Below are 17,958 nucleotides of genomic sequence, written 5' to 3'. Positions count from 1 at the left end.
AAAACAACAAGATTCTCCTTTGATATCAAGCCTGGAATGTCAAATGACCATCTAGCTAGTGGGAGAGGGAATATAGACTCCAAAGAGAGCTTTCTGGATATTGTAAAGGATTTGGAAAGGAAGGGGTGGTTGTTCTTGAGCTGTTTGGAAAGGAAAACTCCGATCAAAGTTGTCGAAAAAGGTGAGGTTTACAGTACAGTATTTTAAGACTAAGAGTGGAAATCACACCCTTTAAATAATAATAATTATAGTGCTAAGTAGTAGGTCCTACCAAATGTTCATTCCTAATCTACTCACGACCATGACTAAGAAACCGTTTCTAATTTTTGTTTTTATTCAACTAGAATGAGATTTTTTTCTTTTAAGCTATATAGTTTCTGTTTCTTGTACCAGGTTAATTACATTTTAAATTTTAATTTTATACAAGTTAAAATAATATGAATTATGAAAGGAAGAGAAACTTAATTTCCAAGTGAAAACGAGCCAGAGACCAAGAGGGCTGCAGGTTCAAGCACACACGCACAAATACCAAAGTGATTAGTGTTTTCTTTAAACAGTTGCCTACGAGGATTAGAGTTTAATTACTAATTAGAGGAACTAACACCAAGACCCTAGTCAAGAGCTAATCCTCCCTTCAATGTATCTAGAAAGGAAAACATTGATCTTAATCATGTTATTATAATATAATCCCATCCTATTTATCTTAATTTTATCCAAATCAAGGCCATTGTTTTGTTGCTTTGAATTAACATGTATTTATACATAGCAACCAAGATTCTTTTATCCTTTCTATCTTGACGAGAATATATAGAAAATTAATTGTTTTTAAATGAAATATATTTTTATCCCTGATCTTTTCTATCTCATGACACCATGCAACCCATTACATTGCAAATTATATACAATTACACGAGTCACTAAAATAAAAGAATTGGAAATTAAGACAATGGCTTAGACTTAGAAATTGAGGTGGTTCTGCAGCTAGTTAACAAGAGAGGGTTTGCAAGGCTGCTGCTACATGTATAGAACTCTTCTAAAACCCAGCCTTAAAAGCAGTAAAAAGTACTTCAGGTCAAGGAAGCTCCATGATCGATCACTAAAGATAAACACCCCAAACCCTAATTCACCCCTTATTATCCCCTAATTTTAAAGCTAGAAGAACTTTACCTTTCATATATCTACATGCATTACAAAAATACCTCCCTCCCCTCATAGACTTGCACAGGCAGTATGAGTTAGTTCAATGTGCTGATTGCCACCATTGGTGAAGCCATTGTCACATAATTGAGCACGCATTGGGGTTTTCGTCGCTAAAAATCTCGAATGAACCGGACGGCTGTGGCGGATATGAATCCAAATCGGACGGCGAATGCATACACGCGTAGGAATACGGTGGGGAATAGTATGAGGCACCATAAAAAGTGCTAGGGCATGCGACATTGCTGCTCACAGCGTACACCGTGGGTGCATAGTAAGTTGTTGCTGGGTAGTCATACACATGCTGACGTTGAGGGCTGTGATAATTGGTAGGCTGTGCGATTTGGACATGAACATTCCCAAGAGTTGGCGATCCAGTGCCTGCTGGCGCACGAACAGAATGTTCAGCCTCATCAACAGTGTTGTTGTTTCCTGCTGTATGCGCCTTCTTTTTCTTCTTCTTCTTCTTCTTCTTACCACCACCAGCACTACCCCCGGCTCCAACCTCACTCTGACCATCAACTTTCTTGTCAGTCACCGGTGACTGGCCACCTCCCTGTGAGGTAACAGTTTGACAACCTTCAGTCTTGCCTTTAACTTCTTTCTCATTTTCACCGTCACTGCCTTCTTCACCGCTGCTTTCTTGTTCACTTTCTTTCTCTTTCCCTTTCTCTTTCTCTTTCTTCTTTCCTTTTCCTTTCTTTTTATCTTTCTGATTGTTATCAGCTTTTTCAGGCCACAACTCTGCATGCTTCCCTGTCTTTTTTATAAGTTTCTTGATTAAAGTATCTGCATCAACATTCCCTATTACCGTGGCCTTTTGTTGCCTTAAATCAACATCTGTGGTGTACACGCCTACAAATACAAATCACGACAGAAATTAGCAACTTCAATGAAGTTCATAACTAGAATCAAGGGTTTAGTCCTTAAATCAAAATTAAAAATGACAAAGGAAGAGTGAAAATTAACAAGAACCCGGATGGGAAAATTGAGAGACAAATTATAAAACTTTTGTAGCTAAATATTGTGAAAGAAAACAGTTTGTACAAAAAGCTTTGCAGAAAGTTTGAAATTAAACGAAGATAAAGAAGACTTCGATAAAATGAAAATGAGGGAATCTTCGAAATCTTGCAAGCATGTAACAAGAAACAAGAGAAAAAATCCAAGGAATCAATGTAAGGTTTTACTGAGTTTACACTCTACATACCATCTATATTATTCAAGATCTTTTTGACCTTCCTCTTGCACTCTTCACAGTGAACTGAGACCTTCAAGACCAATGTCTGAAGAACAAAGGAAAATGAGGTTAAAACTTCAAAACATGGAAAAGACGGCAGTTTTATCGTAGTTTTGGCTTAATTTATCTACCTTGTACTTGAGAGGTGGCTCTTTGTTTTCTACTGATCCTCCTTCTTTAGCTTCTGTCCCTGTTGCCATTAGGAGAACTGTGGGCGTCTGTTCTGGATGAGGAAGAGAGAGTGGGGAGGAATTCGAGAAAGGGTGGAAGGGCCGAAGGACAATGAAAGTTGCAAACTTGCAAGGACTCGAGGTGAGAGGAAAGGGAGAGATGTAGGGCCTAGAGGTTTATGCTTGGTGAGATGGAAAAAATAGAGATGCTGAGATGTGAATATTGGTACTGCATGAATTTTAGACTAACTTTATGTCATAAATTATTATAAACGATGCCTAATTAATTAAATTCGAACTTGATACCTTTTTTTCCTTTTTTTAGATGAATATATCAAATTTGGTATTATAAGCACAAAGCTTTATAAAAGATTGGTTCCCAGCTAGCTGCTAACATCAAATTAATGGACTTCATTTGTGATCACAAAGACATCATTTGATGCTAGCTTTTGCTTAATGCTTTCTAGCTAGTTGGTTGAGATTTAAGTGCAAATCTTGATTTAAAAACTATGGTAGAGATTAATTATACAACTTTAATATGTATTTTCAACTCTATTTTAGACCAGGTTAAATCTAATCTAATTCATATAATTTTTATTTTATTTTTAAATGGAGATAAATATTAAACCGATCACATGATTTTAATTAATTTAGTCAACTTCGAGAGAAATATGATTAGATAAACTCTGGAGAATTTTTTAATATTTTTCTATTCAAAATAATATTATTTCCATTAAAAAAAGAAGCTAAATTAGTCTTTTTTTTTAATATTTGATAATTTTTAAGACAATATTTATTCGGTAGGTTTGCTGATGATATTGGATCGTTTTGATGTGCTGATATTAAAAATAATTTTTAAAAAATAAAAAAAATCATTGGCATGCATTTCGGCACAAAAAATTATTTAAAAAGCAACCGCTTCCACACTACTAAGCACCCTCTTAATAGTTTGCCTGGGATAATTTTGTTGGACCCTTGCCACCTTACTCTGTTAATAATGCCACGTGCCAGCATATATGGGACACGTAACAGGACACATGGCGATTCATAGGGGTAAGTAAAAAAACTGAAAAAACTGAACCGTGAAAAAAATCCGATTAAACCAATTAAAATTTTAAAAAAACCGACCGGTTTGGTTTTATAAGACTGAAATCAGAAAAATCAAACTGAAAAAAAACCGAGTCAAACAGAAAAAAACCGAGCCAAACCGGAAAAAACTAAGTCCAACCGGTTTGAACTGGTTTTTCCCCAAAATAACCTAACCGAACCGAAACCCGTCGGTTTGAACCGGTTTCGGTTTCTTTTTAAAAAATGGTTTTGGTTACTTTTTTTAATAAAAACAGAACCGAACCGAAAATGATCACCCCTAGCGATTCATGCATAACAAGATATGATTAAGATTAAGTCATTATTTATGAGTGCCGTTTAACTATACATTTTTTAATTTTTCAAAATTTTAAATTAATATTTTTTAGTATTTTGATGTATTAATTTAAAAATAAAAATAAAATTATTTTAATATATTTTTAAATTAATATAATCCTAATAATTCAAGTAGTATGTAATAAGATATTCAGGTTGAATAATTATTTAATCAATTGATCCTAACAATATCATTTATTACCTTTAGTCAAGGAGATTGATAGCTTATACTGGATACTTGGTAGGTTAAGATGGCTTGTAACTAATATTCGCAAAAGGTTTCTTTTGGAGAAGTGGAATTTTCAATAATTAAATAAATATCTTTTGAAAGAAAGAAAATAAAAGAATATTCTAAAAAGAGATACTCTAAAAATATATACACAGTAAAGAATGAAAATTATAAATTTTTATTATGAAGGACTTATTGTGTATTTATAGCCCACAAATCTTGTTCTTTTGTGAAAATGAGAATCTAGAGTGTAATTTTATCATGATAACATTTAATGATGTATAAATGTTCTTTACATCTATATTAATATTTGATAAAACTATGGTGGGTCCTTGAAAAACTTTTATACACCTGAAAGGTATAGAAATAGTAAAATCCAAAACATAAATATAGTTGAGCCTATAGAGGTTAAGCTCTTTCTTTATGTTTGACCCAAAGGAGAAAGTTTATCCCTATAAATGTGCCTAAAAAAGAATGTGGCTCAAGGGAGGATACACATTCTCGTGGACGTGCTCGAGGCTTGGCCCATTGTTAAACCCGATTGTATTTGGGTTTGGCTGGTACCACACCCAGCATTCGAGGCTTGGCATACTGACCAGCCCAACATGTCTAGCAGGCTAGTACAGACCTAATACGTTTTCATTGGAACATGATTGTTTATCTATACTTCTAAATTTTTTTTTTGATAAAAATATACTAATAAAAACTTGATTAATCAACTTCCAACATATGTCACCAGATTCATGGCTGAGCTCTTAAGATGAACTTGGTTGCTCATGTTTCAATTACTGCATTAAGCATATGTAGTTGGGTTTTCATTAACATCACATCCTTCTAGATTTGGATCTAGGACAAACAATCTGACATGCTGGCATTGATCCATTGAAGTTTAAACTTCAGGGGAAAAAAACAGAACACACATGATCATCGTTCATTTTTCTTCCTAGTTATAAGAACCAACATGATGTTAATCCGATCCAAGGTCTTTTTCGTAAGTAGAGTGGGTTGACTCGTAGATTAACAGGTCAACACAAACTATTTTTTTTATATAAAGAATCTCCTGAAAATACAGTGTCATTGTTTTTAAAAACAAAAACAACACCATGAAGTAATCAAGGTTCTAAATTGGCAAATCACCGTTTTTATGTTGATTAATTGCCCATAAGATAAGGAATTTTTTTTATATATCTTACAATTGCTTGGGACTGGCCGTGCTAGATCAAGGAATTGAGCCACTACGGCAGTAACAAGTAGCTAGAAGTAGAGATTAGAATCATAAACTCCACTATATATATATTTTTTTGATGAGGACTATAAATGCCAATATACATTTACCAAGCAAGAAATATTCTGACCCGGGGATGACTAGAAAAAAAACCCTAGACATGGCACCTTATCATACAAAGAACAAGATTAATATAACATTTCTAAAGAAGAAGATTTTAGAAGATCCCTTAGAAATTCTCTTTATGGAAATCGAATTTGGTTGTAGTTTTCCTGGAGAAATCTTGAGCTAATCTTCTTAGTTCTCCAGTCAATCCAGGTGCTCCACAGTAAAACACTCCTGCAACAAGAACAGGCAACAATTAGCATAGTTCGCTATAATGAAATGCAATGCCTTTTCTTTTGTTAACATAAACTTGGAAGATTAGTGTTAAGCAGAGGCAATTTACCAACTCTTTGATCAGGATAATTGACAGCTACATGCTTGAACACTTTTCGCCAATTAGGCCTGGCAAAATGTGTCTTAACTCGTGTTTCGGAGACTATATCGACGCCACTTTTAGCATGTTGAAGAGATTGAAGCATGGTGATTAAAGCTGATCGAGCATCACCTTCTTCGTAAACACTTGTGCAATAATTATGAAGTTCGATGACTCTATCTTGATCATAATCAGCTACCTCGTTCATTACACCTCTAAACCACTCGAACGAGCCTTGCTCGCGAGTGACCCAATAGAAGTAAGCTCGTTTGGTTGCGAAAGGCTTTCTGTTGTTGCCCTTGATACCACTTTCTACTAACCCCTCTTCCATTTCCTTTTGCTGCTTGATGTTGTTAAGCACATCTTTGACTATGCTTATTAGAGGGGTGGCACCAATGCCAAGTCCAACAAGAAGGAGAACATCGTATTTCTTGTAGTCCTGTGCTGGTGCCCCATAAGGTCCATCAATTAGCAGCCTTGGCAACCTGCTAATGTACAGGATCATTACTATGATACAACTATAATTCAAATAATTGCTTAAAAAGCAAGTGTCAATGAGAAGGAAATCAAGCAATTACCTAGGTTGATTATCGCGTTGTGCCATATCGGCTCTTAGAAGGCCACTTTGGTGTATTGATGCTGGCTGACATACCTACAATTGCACCCCACAACACAAAACAATGAGAGGAGCAAAATGTTTAGCTGTGTGAAAGGAAATTTTCCAAGAATTGGCGAGTATAAGAGTGATCGAAATTTTGGAGCAGTTCTTGCCGAAGAATACCTTGGAAAAAACAGCTTTGAGTTGCGATGTCCAGTCACCTAAGGTTCGAATATGGATGCTCAAATAATCATCTCCAGGAGCAGAAGTGATTGAAAATGGATGCCTGAAATGCACACCAGCATATATATTTGCTTCACTATATGTCCACGTTAAGAAAAAAATGAAGTGAAAAAACAGAGACGCACTGAAAGAAGATTAATCGTTACCATTGAAATGTAGAAACAGCAGAACAATTTACAAACACATATTGCCCACTGGTGTATCGAAATCCTTGTGGTTTTGACATATGCAATGCTAGTACATTTCCAGGGTACACTGCAACCTGAATTTTGAAGATGGAAATATATATGTCATTTTTTATTCTTACTTAATCACCGTATTGAAAGATTAATTATATAAAACCCAAGTCATTAAACCCAAGGTCATGACTTATACAACTTGATTCAAGTCAATTCAAAACAATATTTTTAAAAAAATAATCAAAAGTCAAATTAGAATATAATTAGATTACGAGTTGACCTTTGAGGTCAATTTAGTTTCATCAATTTAACTTCCACTTAATTTAATTTAAATCTTAACACAAGCCCGGTCTCAATAAATAGGCATTAAATTGACTCGCCGAGCTCAACTGAATTTAATAATGATGCTTAAAATATTAATGATCAAATGAACATGTACCTTTAATATTCGTACGGTTTTATAACCCGATCGAAAAGCACGAGTCAAGCGTTCGCAAGTGTATAATAGAATTGGGACAGCAAGATACATCCATGTCTGTCAAAGGCAATGCAAGATCAATGCTAAGCATTAGACAAAGTTAAGGTGATTAAGTATAATTGTTAGTGTTAATCCAATTATTGAAGTGGCTTAATTACAAATGTTGTATTTGTTTACAAGAAGCTTACCGTTTTCTTGTACCATTTCTTGGAGAGGTAAAGATAGTATCCGTGGATGATGAAGAGGGCATAGACAATAACAAATAAGTGATGTGAATACCAAAAGGCGTTGAATCCTGTTAGCTTCTTTAGGGTTTTCGGAAGGCTTAGCCTATTCCGGCGGAACCAAGGCTGGGCTAGTGTATAGGCTACGGCCATTAGCACCACCATCACAACACCGGTCCAACCCTCGGTCCCTTTCACAAACCACCAGTAGTCATCAGGCCGGTCCTCGCCAAAGAATTGCTCCATTGGCTCGTACTCGTCATCGGTGGCATGTAGCAGCCTAGGAAAGTCACATGTAAGATGGGCGCCAGCATGAAGCCCAACTCCGATAGCAATTCCTAGAGCAATTACCTGTAAAATGCAAGCCCAATAAATTATACAACTCAGACCTGAATGAACCAAAAAAGTAAAAAATTTCCCATTTTCTTGAACGGATCGTACCTTATGGAAATTGATGTTATCATCAAAGGGAACAGCCATTCCTAACTTGGTCTTGCTTCGAAGCCAAGTAATGGTATTTCTACAAACTGGTAGAAGAATCAATGCCATGTTGAATTTAAGTGTCTCAGCTGCACCTTTAGCTGTGGTGACACAATAGCCCATGACATCGAAAACTGCACGGTGCTTATATTGAACGAATTTCCATGTGAACAGAGCAGCACAGACTGCAAGCCACAGGCCAATGACCCAGATTCTCTTCCAATTGTCCTCGACGAAGTAGGATAGCCCCCGATAACCTCTCTTGATGGGGTTATGATCTTTAGTTGGCACAAGTTTTTGGCTTAGAAGTTGGCTTAAAACGCGACTATCGGTTCCTAGGTTTGTCGATTGGCTTGGAGCTTGGAGAAGGAGCATTTCCAAGTTGTACAGCTGCATGAACACACATAAAATTAGTTTGCTTATAGAATTAGGCCAGGCCATAAAGGGGCTAGAGGGGGTGATCAAGATTGGGCTGCCATCAAATTGAAAGCCCAATGCTAGCCGTTTTGACAAATTAGAGCCCTTAAGAATGGACTGAGGCTGGCTTGGTTGATCAAACTTTCAGACCAAGGAAAGAAACAGAGGAGTTTCGAATATAAACCTCGATGAATCCAAGGTTGTCAGGGTCCAGCTCTTCCATGATTAGAGCTGCATACTCCTCTGCACGTTCTTGAATCTTTAATAACTTGTTGGCAGAAGCACTTAAAGCAATAATCTGCAAGATTCAAATAAAACAAATGTCCAGTCAATGTAATGTTATGATTCTTTTATTTTTGGCATTCCATTTTTCAATATTGATCTCACCTCTTTCACCTCCTCTTCAGTGATCCTTCCATCTGCATCTTTGTCCACCCTGCATCAGGCGTATGTTAGGCAAACAACTCGTAATATATTCATAAGATAAGTTGTCGACATCAATATCCTTGATCTTTGCTAAAAATTATTAAGCAAAACAAATAGAAAAGAATGGTTTCACATGCATGCCCGTGTGCTTAGAATCCCGGTTTTGATTGCTTGCATGATATATATTGTTGATAATTTTTTTCATGGTAAAGTCTCACCTAAGTTTTGTCTAGCTTTACAGAGTTGAAAGTTGACCTGCCACATTATCTAGATTTGACCGGGTTAATATCCGAAACATTTAAAAAGAAATTCAATTTATGCCAAGCTTTAAATTAATGAATCATTATATTAATCTGTAAATTAAATTTTAAGTCAATGAGTTATCACCCGCTAAACCAATCCAAGTTTAATAACCTATAATATCCTCTTTTCATACACAAACACGCAGATCATCATATCAATCTGTCAAATCATGTTCTATTAAGCTTACCTATTAGGCTAATTCAAGTTTAGTAACTATAATACCCCTTACTTCACATATACACACAAAATCATCAGAATAACCTGTCAAATCAGGTTCTAAATCAACAAATTATCAAGTTTACCGGTTAAATCAATCCAAATTTAGTAACTATAAAGCACACACATAAAGAGTATAAAATAGTGGGAGGCTCTTACATGTCAAAGAAGGTCTGTAGCCTAGCATCAAATCTCTGATCTGTAATTTGTTGCCAGAATTCATACAATTCAGCCTTGATTATTGAAGGTGTTGTTATGCCTCTCCTCCGAGCTAATGCATCAAACAATTCGCTTGCAAATTCACTTGATTCTTTCATCCCTGATCACATTAACACCATATTTTGTCAGCAGTAAGGCCATATCTATCGAACAATATTTTTTGCTTTTCCATTTTAAAAAAAAAAATAATGAAAGGACGAGCATGTAATCACTCTAAAAAACACAAAATTCATGCATTTCAGAACATGAATGTTTCTCCCTTTCATGATTTTAACATGCATAGAAGAAGATTTCATAACATGATCAAAATGTATTATCCTTGATTAAATTATATTCACTCTATCATCACATACCTATACATTGGCCAAATTTTGATTTTGGAAGAGATCCGTTAACAGCCAATTCATGAAACCTTGCTTCAATTTCAGACCAACCTTCACTTCCAACATTTTTGGTCATGAACTTTAGCCCTTTCAGGGCACGAGCAGCTCCAGACTTGCTTCTATCATACTTGTCAAACCTTTTAGAAGATGTCATTCTTTTAAGTTCATGTGAAACCTGCCTTAGCTTAATAGAGAGTTGTGATCCAAGTGAAGGGTGCTTTCTCCCCAACTGGCTAGCAAGATATGCTGTCTCTGAATCACCTCCTTTGATGTTCTGCACAGAAACTGAATCATCGCGAACATCTAGAGTGATTTCAACGTATTCTTCATCTTTGAATCTTGCGCTTTTCTTGCTGCTGTTTTTCTTGGTGGTGGTCACCAATGGACCGCTTAGCGGACCACTGTAACCAATTCTTGTGCTGCTAGTATTGCTTTCTGTCTCTGACAATGAATCTTGTTGGTTTTCTTGAATCTCCATCTCTTTTCTTCTAGAGTTTTGAAACAGTGCTAGCTAGCTTGGCCTCCTGAATTAAGGACCAAATTGAAAACATGTTAGAGTATAGTCATATAGGCGAAAAAACTGGGGAGCTAAGTGCAATATTTAGTACAGTTTGACTAGAATAAGATGTTATGTTGGTGGAGAAATTGAAGGGGTATCAATCAAATATTTATCCACCGCTTAGCTTTCTTCCTTTTGTTACAGAACAAATTCTTCAGACCTTAGACACTAATATCAGTTGAACTATATATAACGTCAAACAATCACATCAAGCCAAGTTCTAATTGAACGTTGCCATTTGCCAAGGACGTGACTTGGGATGTAAGACAATGGGATGAAATGATGGAATGCATTTTGAAACATAAAATCTTTTCTACCTGAAAATGACTCGAAATGGTAAAATCTTTCAACGTTTGATGAGATTGTACAAGGCAAAAGAAGATTGAAGGGAGCGAGGAAGAAGGTAGAGATTATATATTTTTGGAAGAAGATTTAGAAATCTGCCGTGAGGATGTAAAGAAGAATGCCTATGATTTATACTCATGTGGGTGGCTTAATAGCGTGGATGGTTTTGGACGAGGAAGAAAGTCAAGAACATAGAAATCCAGGGGCGCATCTGGGTTGTCTTGAAGTGGTAGTTATTTGTAGTAGTTAGGGTTCATACTTCTTGATCAATTCTCTCTTCGAATATTCAAAAGATCATCCATCACCTACCCAGTTTCGTCAAAGAAGAGACAAGAGATAGTCTTCGACATTTAACAAACTTACGGAGAAAAATTATAAAGTTTACATTAGTGACAGATCAACCATTGACAGATAACGTGGTAGGGTATATGATTATTGTCAACATAAATATGCTCTTGGTTAATCCATAACAGTGGAGGAAATCATTACCTCATCTAATCTGGTCCTGTTATTAAAACATTTGTATAATGTGTGGAATTACTCTGCCACTAACGCAAGTTGATATCAAGATCAATTCCTTTTTGACGCAGCGTACGTATATCAAAACATGGAATTAATTACAACTTCTAAGGTTACTGTTCTAAATTTAAATCGCAGAGAAATTAAACTTCGTTTTGATAGATTTTGAAGGTTAATAATTCATGAAACTAGGCTGGGTTTGGGCATTTTCCTGAAACATGAACAGTAAAATGTACCAGTAAAATTAATCTTTATTTGATCTGGTGATTAAATTAAAATTATTTATATTTAAATTTTAGGGGTGTAATTTAACTGGTCAGGTTATGAGTTTGTTTTCTACAGGTCACCAGTTCAAGTCCCACAAATCTCAAGGCCACTGAAAACTTATATGGTCGTTAATTTCAAGGTCCGTAAAATTAGTCAAGGTGCGTGAAAACTAGTCCGGACACTCACATTAATAAAAAAAAATTATTTATATTTAGCCATTTAAACTTTTTGTTTAGACTTGATTTTATCTATCTTGCTCACAAGTATGTCAATTAAACATTCCATATTACTTTTTGAACAATAATATTTATGTAGAAAATATATATTTCCTCTGATCTGTCCATTTTTCTGGGCCTAGTGGTGAATTGATTTATTTATTTTCGGCAAAGTGATGTTTTATATGATGAAGTCATGGTTTAGTGTGCAATGGATCATCAATATCATGTGAAATAATTTCTAGTATGTCTAATGATAGTCTTGAAATGCGGCCAGAGAATAAACATATGCCATGCAGGTAACTTGTAATACTAAACAAAACTTAATTTCAATATAAAAGGTGGTTGAAATGATTGCCAGAGCATATTAGAGCTGCAATGATACTTGTAAAGTATAGAAATTAAACAAAAAATATTAAAATGATATTATTTTGATAATCAAGTTTTGACTAAATTAAATCTATATCAATTAATTTAATAAGTTAATTTAAATTTTGATCGGATTACTCGGATTTTTTCTCCAAATCAAACTAGTTTAGATCTTAAATATTTATCAAGCCAATCAGTGTTTGATAATTATAGTTGTAATATCTATCTGAAAAATGAAAAAAAAAATCTTGAAATAAATAAAAATCGACAAGAAAAGATGGGATTTGAAGAGTGGAAGAAATGTTGGAGATAGTCTAAGGTAAGTTAATGGGTTAGTGGGGAGGTAAGAAATAATGAATAAAAATCAACAATCAACACCAAAACCTCAACTTTTGTTAATGCGTATGTGGTAATCCCATTTCGTAGATAATGATGATGCTCTCGTGTCTTCTCATTTATGGATCAAAATAGAATAATCAACAAATGGATTAGTGCTTAACCTTGTTTAATATGGACTTTCGCCTTTGTGATGCCGACAATGAACACATAAACAGGAAATAAATTAATATAAATTAAGATGAGCAGCCTCGTTAGTTAATGCTGATTCATGTCAACCTTCCATAAGGGTTGAAATAAATCATGGGTGGGAGTTGATCCGGCAGATTGATCAAAACCCGGTTTTGAAAAAGAAAAAAAAACCAAGATTTTACTTCTTTTTTTTTTTTGAAGAAAATAATCTTAAACACAATTGTTTTAATAAATAAATAAATAAAAACATAAGAGTTTTTTCACTAGTTTGTCTCAGGTCAAATCTCAAGCTATCCCCGTTGGTCGAGACCGAGTAATTCTTACAACTAGGTTTTTTTCTGTCATTATGTTTCATATCTTTGACATTATTATATTCTTAACTTGTAATAATGAACATTATCCTTAATTAATGATCACATAACAGATTAATCTAGCCATACATAATCCCGGTAAAAAATAGAAATTTTTTTATGCCCGGAAAAAACCAAAAAAATCCTATTAATTATTTCTCACTTTAAAGAAAAACAGATACAAGAAGAAGAAAGAATAATATCACTAGTCACCTACTACAAATAAATTTTAAAAATAATAATAATTAATTAATAAAACATCACTAATTAATTCAAAACTTCTCTCGTGAAAAACATCCACCCTCGAGTCCTGGGAACTATACAGCGCAGAAGATGTCAAAAAGACAGAAGACGAGTAACAATGACATATACGAGTGAAAACATACGAAAGTAAATCTGGGTTTCGATTTAGAGAACAGCACTAGAACAAGCTGCCATGTATGTTCCGAAATCAGCTGTGCAGCCACTGGATTTAATTAAGCAAGGAAAACCAGTCAACTTTGAATAAGGGATCCTCGTCTAGGTTTGACCCCTGTGAATTGTGATGTTATTTTCATGTTCCGAGTATGGATATTCCACGTTAAAGAGAAGACAATTGAATCAGCAACTTGTCGAAACAAGTGAAAATCCTCTCCTACTTGGTAAATCCCCATACGAACAAGACTTTCTGCGCTGCTATTTGTTCTTGTCTAGGTACATTGCAGATTGGAAGTGCTAATACGCGTTTTCTTGAAAAAATTAAAGACATGATCACTGTATACGGAGACTTGTACACATTTGGAAATCGATCATGGAGGCTTGGATGTCGATGTCAGGATTCAGTAATCGATAGGTTTCGAGAAGTTAGGAGACAGGAGGCAATTTCAAAGCCGATAAATGATGGATTCTGTATTAATTTCTTCTTCTTTTTCATGTTTAGTGTATATATATATTTAGAAACAATGTTCATATGTCAATAGCCGTATCATCCCAGCCCCCACAAAGAATCTAAATCGTTGATTTATAACTAAATTAATGTATTCAGGAGAAGTTATTCCCTGGGCTCCTTTAAATTCAATGCATATATGGTAATGCAGGTTTTAAATTATATATGTGTGTATACAATTTTCTTGAGAAGGAAAAGGAAAAACACGCACACACGAAAAGAAAAGAAAAAAAAAAAAACACTAAAGCTAAAGGAAAAGGCACTGTAATCATATAATTATTTTTCTATTTACTATAATAATGAAATGGCATCTTTGCCTTTCTAAAAAAATCAATAGCTTTTGTGTCGGGGAAATTTTGATCTTTTTAAACGGCATATATATTAATCATTAAAAATTTATATAGAGGTATTGTTATCTTCTCATCTTCTTCAATACAATGGAATAATTTATTTACTCTCCATGTCAGAATTTTTAAAATTAGGTAAGATGAGTTTTTTTATTTTTTTTAAATACAATAAAATTATAATTTTACTCTTATAACAAAAAAAAAATTAAGCCATTCATTCGTTGAGGAGCTTTTTTTAAATAGGTTTTTTGGTAAATTTCAAGACACTAATACCAAAACAATTGATGTTTATGTCAAATTATTTTATTTAATAAGAGGATTTTATATTAAGTATTTTTTTATTTTTAAACTTTGTGAAAAATGGATCCTAGAGTTTATTTTTTTAATTTTGGATTGATTTTAATTTTTTAAAAATATTTTTTTAAAAATACTTTTATTTTTTAAAAAATCGAACACATGACGAATCACAAGTCAAGTAGACAAGTATCAGTGTATGCGCACGCAAGGAAAGAATACTGGTAAAAATGAATCGCGATTGGTTCTTGACAGTTAGGTAAGAAGGTTTGGGATAGTTACACCTATGTTCTTTTCATTTAAAAGGTATGTCGTTTAAGGGTATCAATTCAAACGGTGTAGTTTGAATATAAAAATCAACCGAACCATTGTTTTTTTTTTTAATTTAAACTGAATAGAACTGAACCAAAGAATTAAACTAATTGGTTGGGTTTAATTTTTAAAAACTAAATAAGTTTAAACATGTTAAAAAAGAATTAATTTCACGAAGGCTTTGGTCTTCAGGATAAAAACTAGGATGTTTGGTTGGGTTGAATTTGATTATATAAAGTTTATTGTTTTTGTATTTTAAAATTATTTTTAAAAAATTAAATTTATATTTTTTTTTATTTCTTTTTATGTTTAAATCGTTTTAACTAAGTGTTAAAAATAAATTTTAAAAATTAAAAATACATATTTTTAATAAAAAAAATATTTTAAAAAATAATTGTTAATAAAACTGCTAAAAAGCGAAAGCCCATTATAGATCTAATCAATGCATAGCTGTCTCGATAAATGCAAAGCCCGTTACAATTTAATGTAACCCTAGGCCCTTAGACCAACTTTTTAAAAGCCCGATTATTATTTTTTTCGATAGAAAAAAAAAAAAGAAAAAAGGCTTTGCACACTGAATTTATTCCAAAGTATATAATTATATTTTGATGTCGTTTTGTATATCAATCCAGATTAAATTTTAATTTTGAATAATCTTAAGAACATATTTTCATATTAATTTATTGTATTCAATGCTGAACTTCAAGATCTGAAGTAATTTATTTCGTATATCATTCTCATTTTATTTCTTAATTTTTTTCTAAAACAAATAGATAGATAAGTACTTTGCTAAAACTAATTTTAACATTAAATTTTTTCCCTTTGAGATTATAAATTAGTATTTGATTTATTTTTATATAATTTTTAGATATTCAATTCCATTTAAAATTAATTATTAATGCTTAAAATAATTTTAAACGTAAAAATTTATTAAAATCTATGAATTGTGCTCGAGAAATGAAATTTTTGGTCGAGGATTCTTTTTATCATGCCCGTATCGTCTTGTCCATGTTTTTCCCTCGAGTACGCATCACGCAAGATTCTTGCCTCTTGCATCTTAACCTCAAGATGTTGAATTGTATTGAGCACATGAGACTTGTTGTGTCTTTAATGTATGATTCTTGTGGCACATGTAATGGAGCTGACAGTACTATCAGACAGGTGCTCATCAGCATCTTGTTTGGACTGATATGGAGTACAGTCGTATTCCTTGGCCAAGCCCTTCAAACCCAGAATCATCGAACCCTAATAAAATAATTCTGATGCCGTGAAAATCCTCAAATCTGGCCACCACTATCCTTTCTTGCAAGATCCAATTTTTTTGAATTTTCTGGCTGAACATGAATCTGTTCTTCAGTGATATTCTAGTCTTATCTTTACTGTGATTCTTAATTAAGGTAAAGATCCAAATGAGTAGTTAAAATGCAACGCCTCAGGTCCCCTAATTGACTTGGGAGTTTGAGGCTATTGCTTGAGCTTGAACCAAGTAAAACAAACATTATTGATGTGATGATGACTTGACTTATTTCATGAATGAGAGGGATTTTTCTTTACTTTTTTGGTATCTAGCTAGCCTGATTTGTTTTTCCCCTTCCTTTTGGATGTTCACATCCTATTAAATCAGCTCGATTCAAAGTTTATTCATAAAGTTAATCTAATTTAATTCAAAATAATATTATTTTATTTAAAAAAATTAAAAACAATATCATTTTAAAAAAATCAAATTAGATTTTAATTGAGTTTTGAATACTTTGAACAGGTTAAAAATTAACCTGTCAGATGAATCAAGTCACACTAAATTTACCAGGATATACGAATTAATTCTCATCCTGTTTAAATTTGTGATCTAACTTGGAGAGATTAGGTTAACCGGTTACTAGATCGGCGGCAATAACTGAGTAGGGTAGAGAAAAACTCGGTGTAGGATGCTAATATGTTTATTTCATGTATGAAATGGGATTTGGTTAAGAGGAAAACAGAACAGTTTCGCAATCTTTTTAAAGTACACATAAGAATCTTGATTATCCACATGTTTGCCTTAATTGGGCTCCAAAGTTTGACCATCTCACGACTTTACTTAAGCCTGGTATTTATCTCACTAATGATCTCAGACAGTTCTCACAAAGCATTCCCAGATCAGCCAACGAAAGGATCCCTTTACTTTAACTGCTCTAGTTGGTTCTAGACAGGCCTCTCTCCTTTGTGTTTGGGTCAGAGACAAGAGAAAGCAAATAACCTAAAAATGTCTTAGAAATCAGCCTCAGGCCTACCAAACTGTGGTACAACATTGTGAACCTGAAAGCAGCAGCGGCGGCAATAACCAATTTGGCAGGGTAGCCATTAAAAGTTTAGGAAAGGGACTCCTAGTATAGTTGTAAGCTGTAACCTCCTCAGCCTCCCATAAATCAGCATTAAACCTCCCCACCGCCCCCTCTAATCCCTCTCTTTCTTCGATTATGAACATGGTTATAAAACCCGATTCAAGGTTCGGGTTTGCGGATCATATGGGTTAATTTGAAAAGGCTCAAAACGATGTTCTTTGGAAAAAAACCAGTTTTTTCATTAATTCGACCTGGACTGGCTCCAGATCGCTGAGTTATTAAATTGATCTACCAAACCGGGCCGGATCTTATAGGTAGGATGGGGGTGTTGGAGAAGAGAAATTGCGCCAACACGCTATTGGAAGGTTAAGCAAGTCCAACCAAAAATGGGGACCCCCCTATAAAACTTTTTCATCGTCTGTTTTTGTGGCTTTTAGCAGCTAAAAAGCTTTGATCAACAGAAAAACCTCATGACTCGATGTT

General features: G+C 34.0%; 2 protein-coding genes across 2 annotated transcripts; both read right to left on the bottom strand.

Moving 5' to 3' along the window:
- Positions 1–918: 918 nt before the first annotated feature.
- On the bottom strand, positions 919–2,796 carry LOC133694268 (heavy metal-associated isoprenylated plant protein 35-like). Its single transcript, XM_062115759.1, has 3 exons — positions 2,566–2,796; positions 2,405–2,480; positions 919–2,052 (listed from the first exon to the last, which is right to left on the bottom strand). The coding sequence occupies exons 1-3, from the start codon at positions 2,632–2,634 to the stop codon at positions 1,277–1,279; spliced, it is 921 nt and encodes a 306-aa protein (XP_061971743.1). The 5' UTR covers positions 2,635–2,796; the 3' UTR covers positions 919–1,276.
- Positions 2,797–5,522: 2,726 nt separating this feature from the next.
- LOC133694082 (respiratory burst oxidase homolog protein B) lies at positions 5,523–11,365 on the bottom strand. The gene is made up of 13 exons (XM_062115508.1): positions 11,001–11,365; positions 10,095–10,648; positions 9,682–9,841; positions 8,965–9,013; positions 8,762–8,875; positions 8,122–8,550; positions 7,645–8,031; positions 7,418–7,513; positions 6,946–7,061; positions 6,740–6,842; positions 6,537–6,610; positions 5,929–6,443; positions 5,523–5,819 (listed from the first exon to the last, which is right to left on the bottom strand). Exons 2-13 carry the CDS (start codon positions 10,600–10,602, stop codon positions 5,710–5,712), a joined length of 2,661 nt encoding a protein of 886 aa, XP_061971492.1. The 5' UTR covers positions 10,603–10,648; positions 11,001–11,365; the 3' UTR covers positions 5,523–5,709.
- Between the last annotated feature and the right edge of the window lie 6,593 nt (positions 11,366–17,958).

Source organism: Populus nigra, chromosome 5, assembly GCF_951802175.1.
Source record: "Populus nigra chromosome 5, ddPopNigr1.1, whole genome shotgun sequence".
In the NCBI taxonomy this organism is placed as follows: Eukaryota; Viridiplantae; Streptophyta; class Magnoliopsida; order Malpighiales; family Salicaceae; genus Populus; species Populus nigra.
This window is presented reverse-complemented; position numbering and strand designations above follow the sequence as displayed.

Bases quoted from the DNA above. Each gene is read 5' to 3' on its own strand.
- LOC133694268 (XM_062115759.1), bottom strand. From the start codon at position 2,634: ATGGCAACAGGGACAGAAGCTAAAGAAGGAGGATCAGTAGAAAACAAA. The intron at 2,481-2,565 runs GTAGATAAATTA...TTTGTTCTTCAG, and splicing joins AGCCACCTCTCAAGTACAAG to ACATTGGTCTTGAAGGTCTC. The intron at 2,053-2,404 runs GTATGTAGAGTG...TTGTATTTGTAG, and splicing joins GATCTTGAATAATATAGATG to GCGTGTACACCACAGATGTT.
- LOC133694082 (XM_062115508.1), bottom strand. From the start codon at position 10,602: ATGGAGATTCAAGAAAACCAACAAGATTCATTGTCAGAGACAGAAAGC. The intron at 7,062-7,417 runs GTACATGTTCAT...TTCAAAATTCAG, and splicing joins AAACCGTACGAATATTAAAG to GTTGCAGTGTACCCTGGAAA. The intron at 6,444-6,536 runs GTAATTGCTTGA...GTACATTAGCAG, and splicing joins CAACGCGATAATCAACCTAG to GTTGCCAAGGCTGCTAATTG.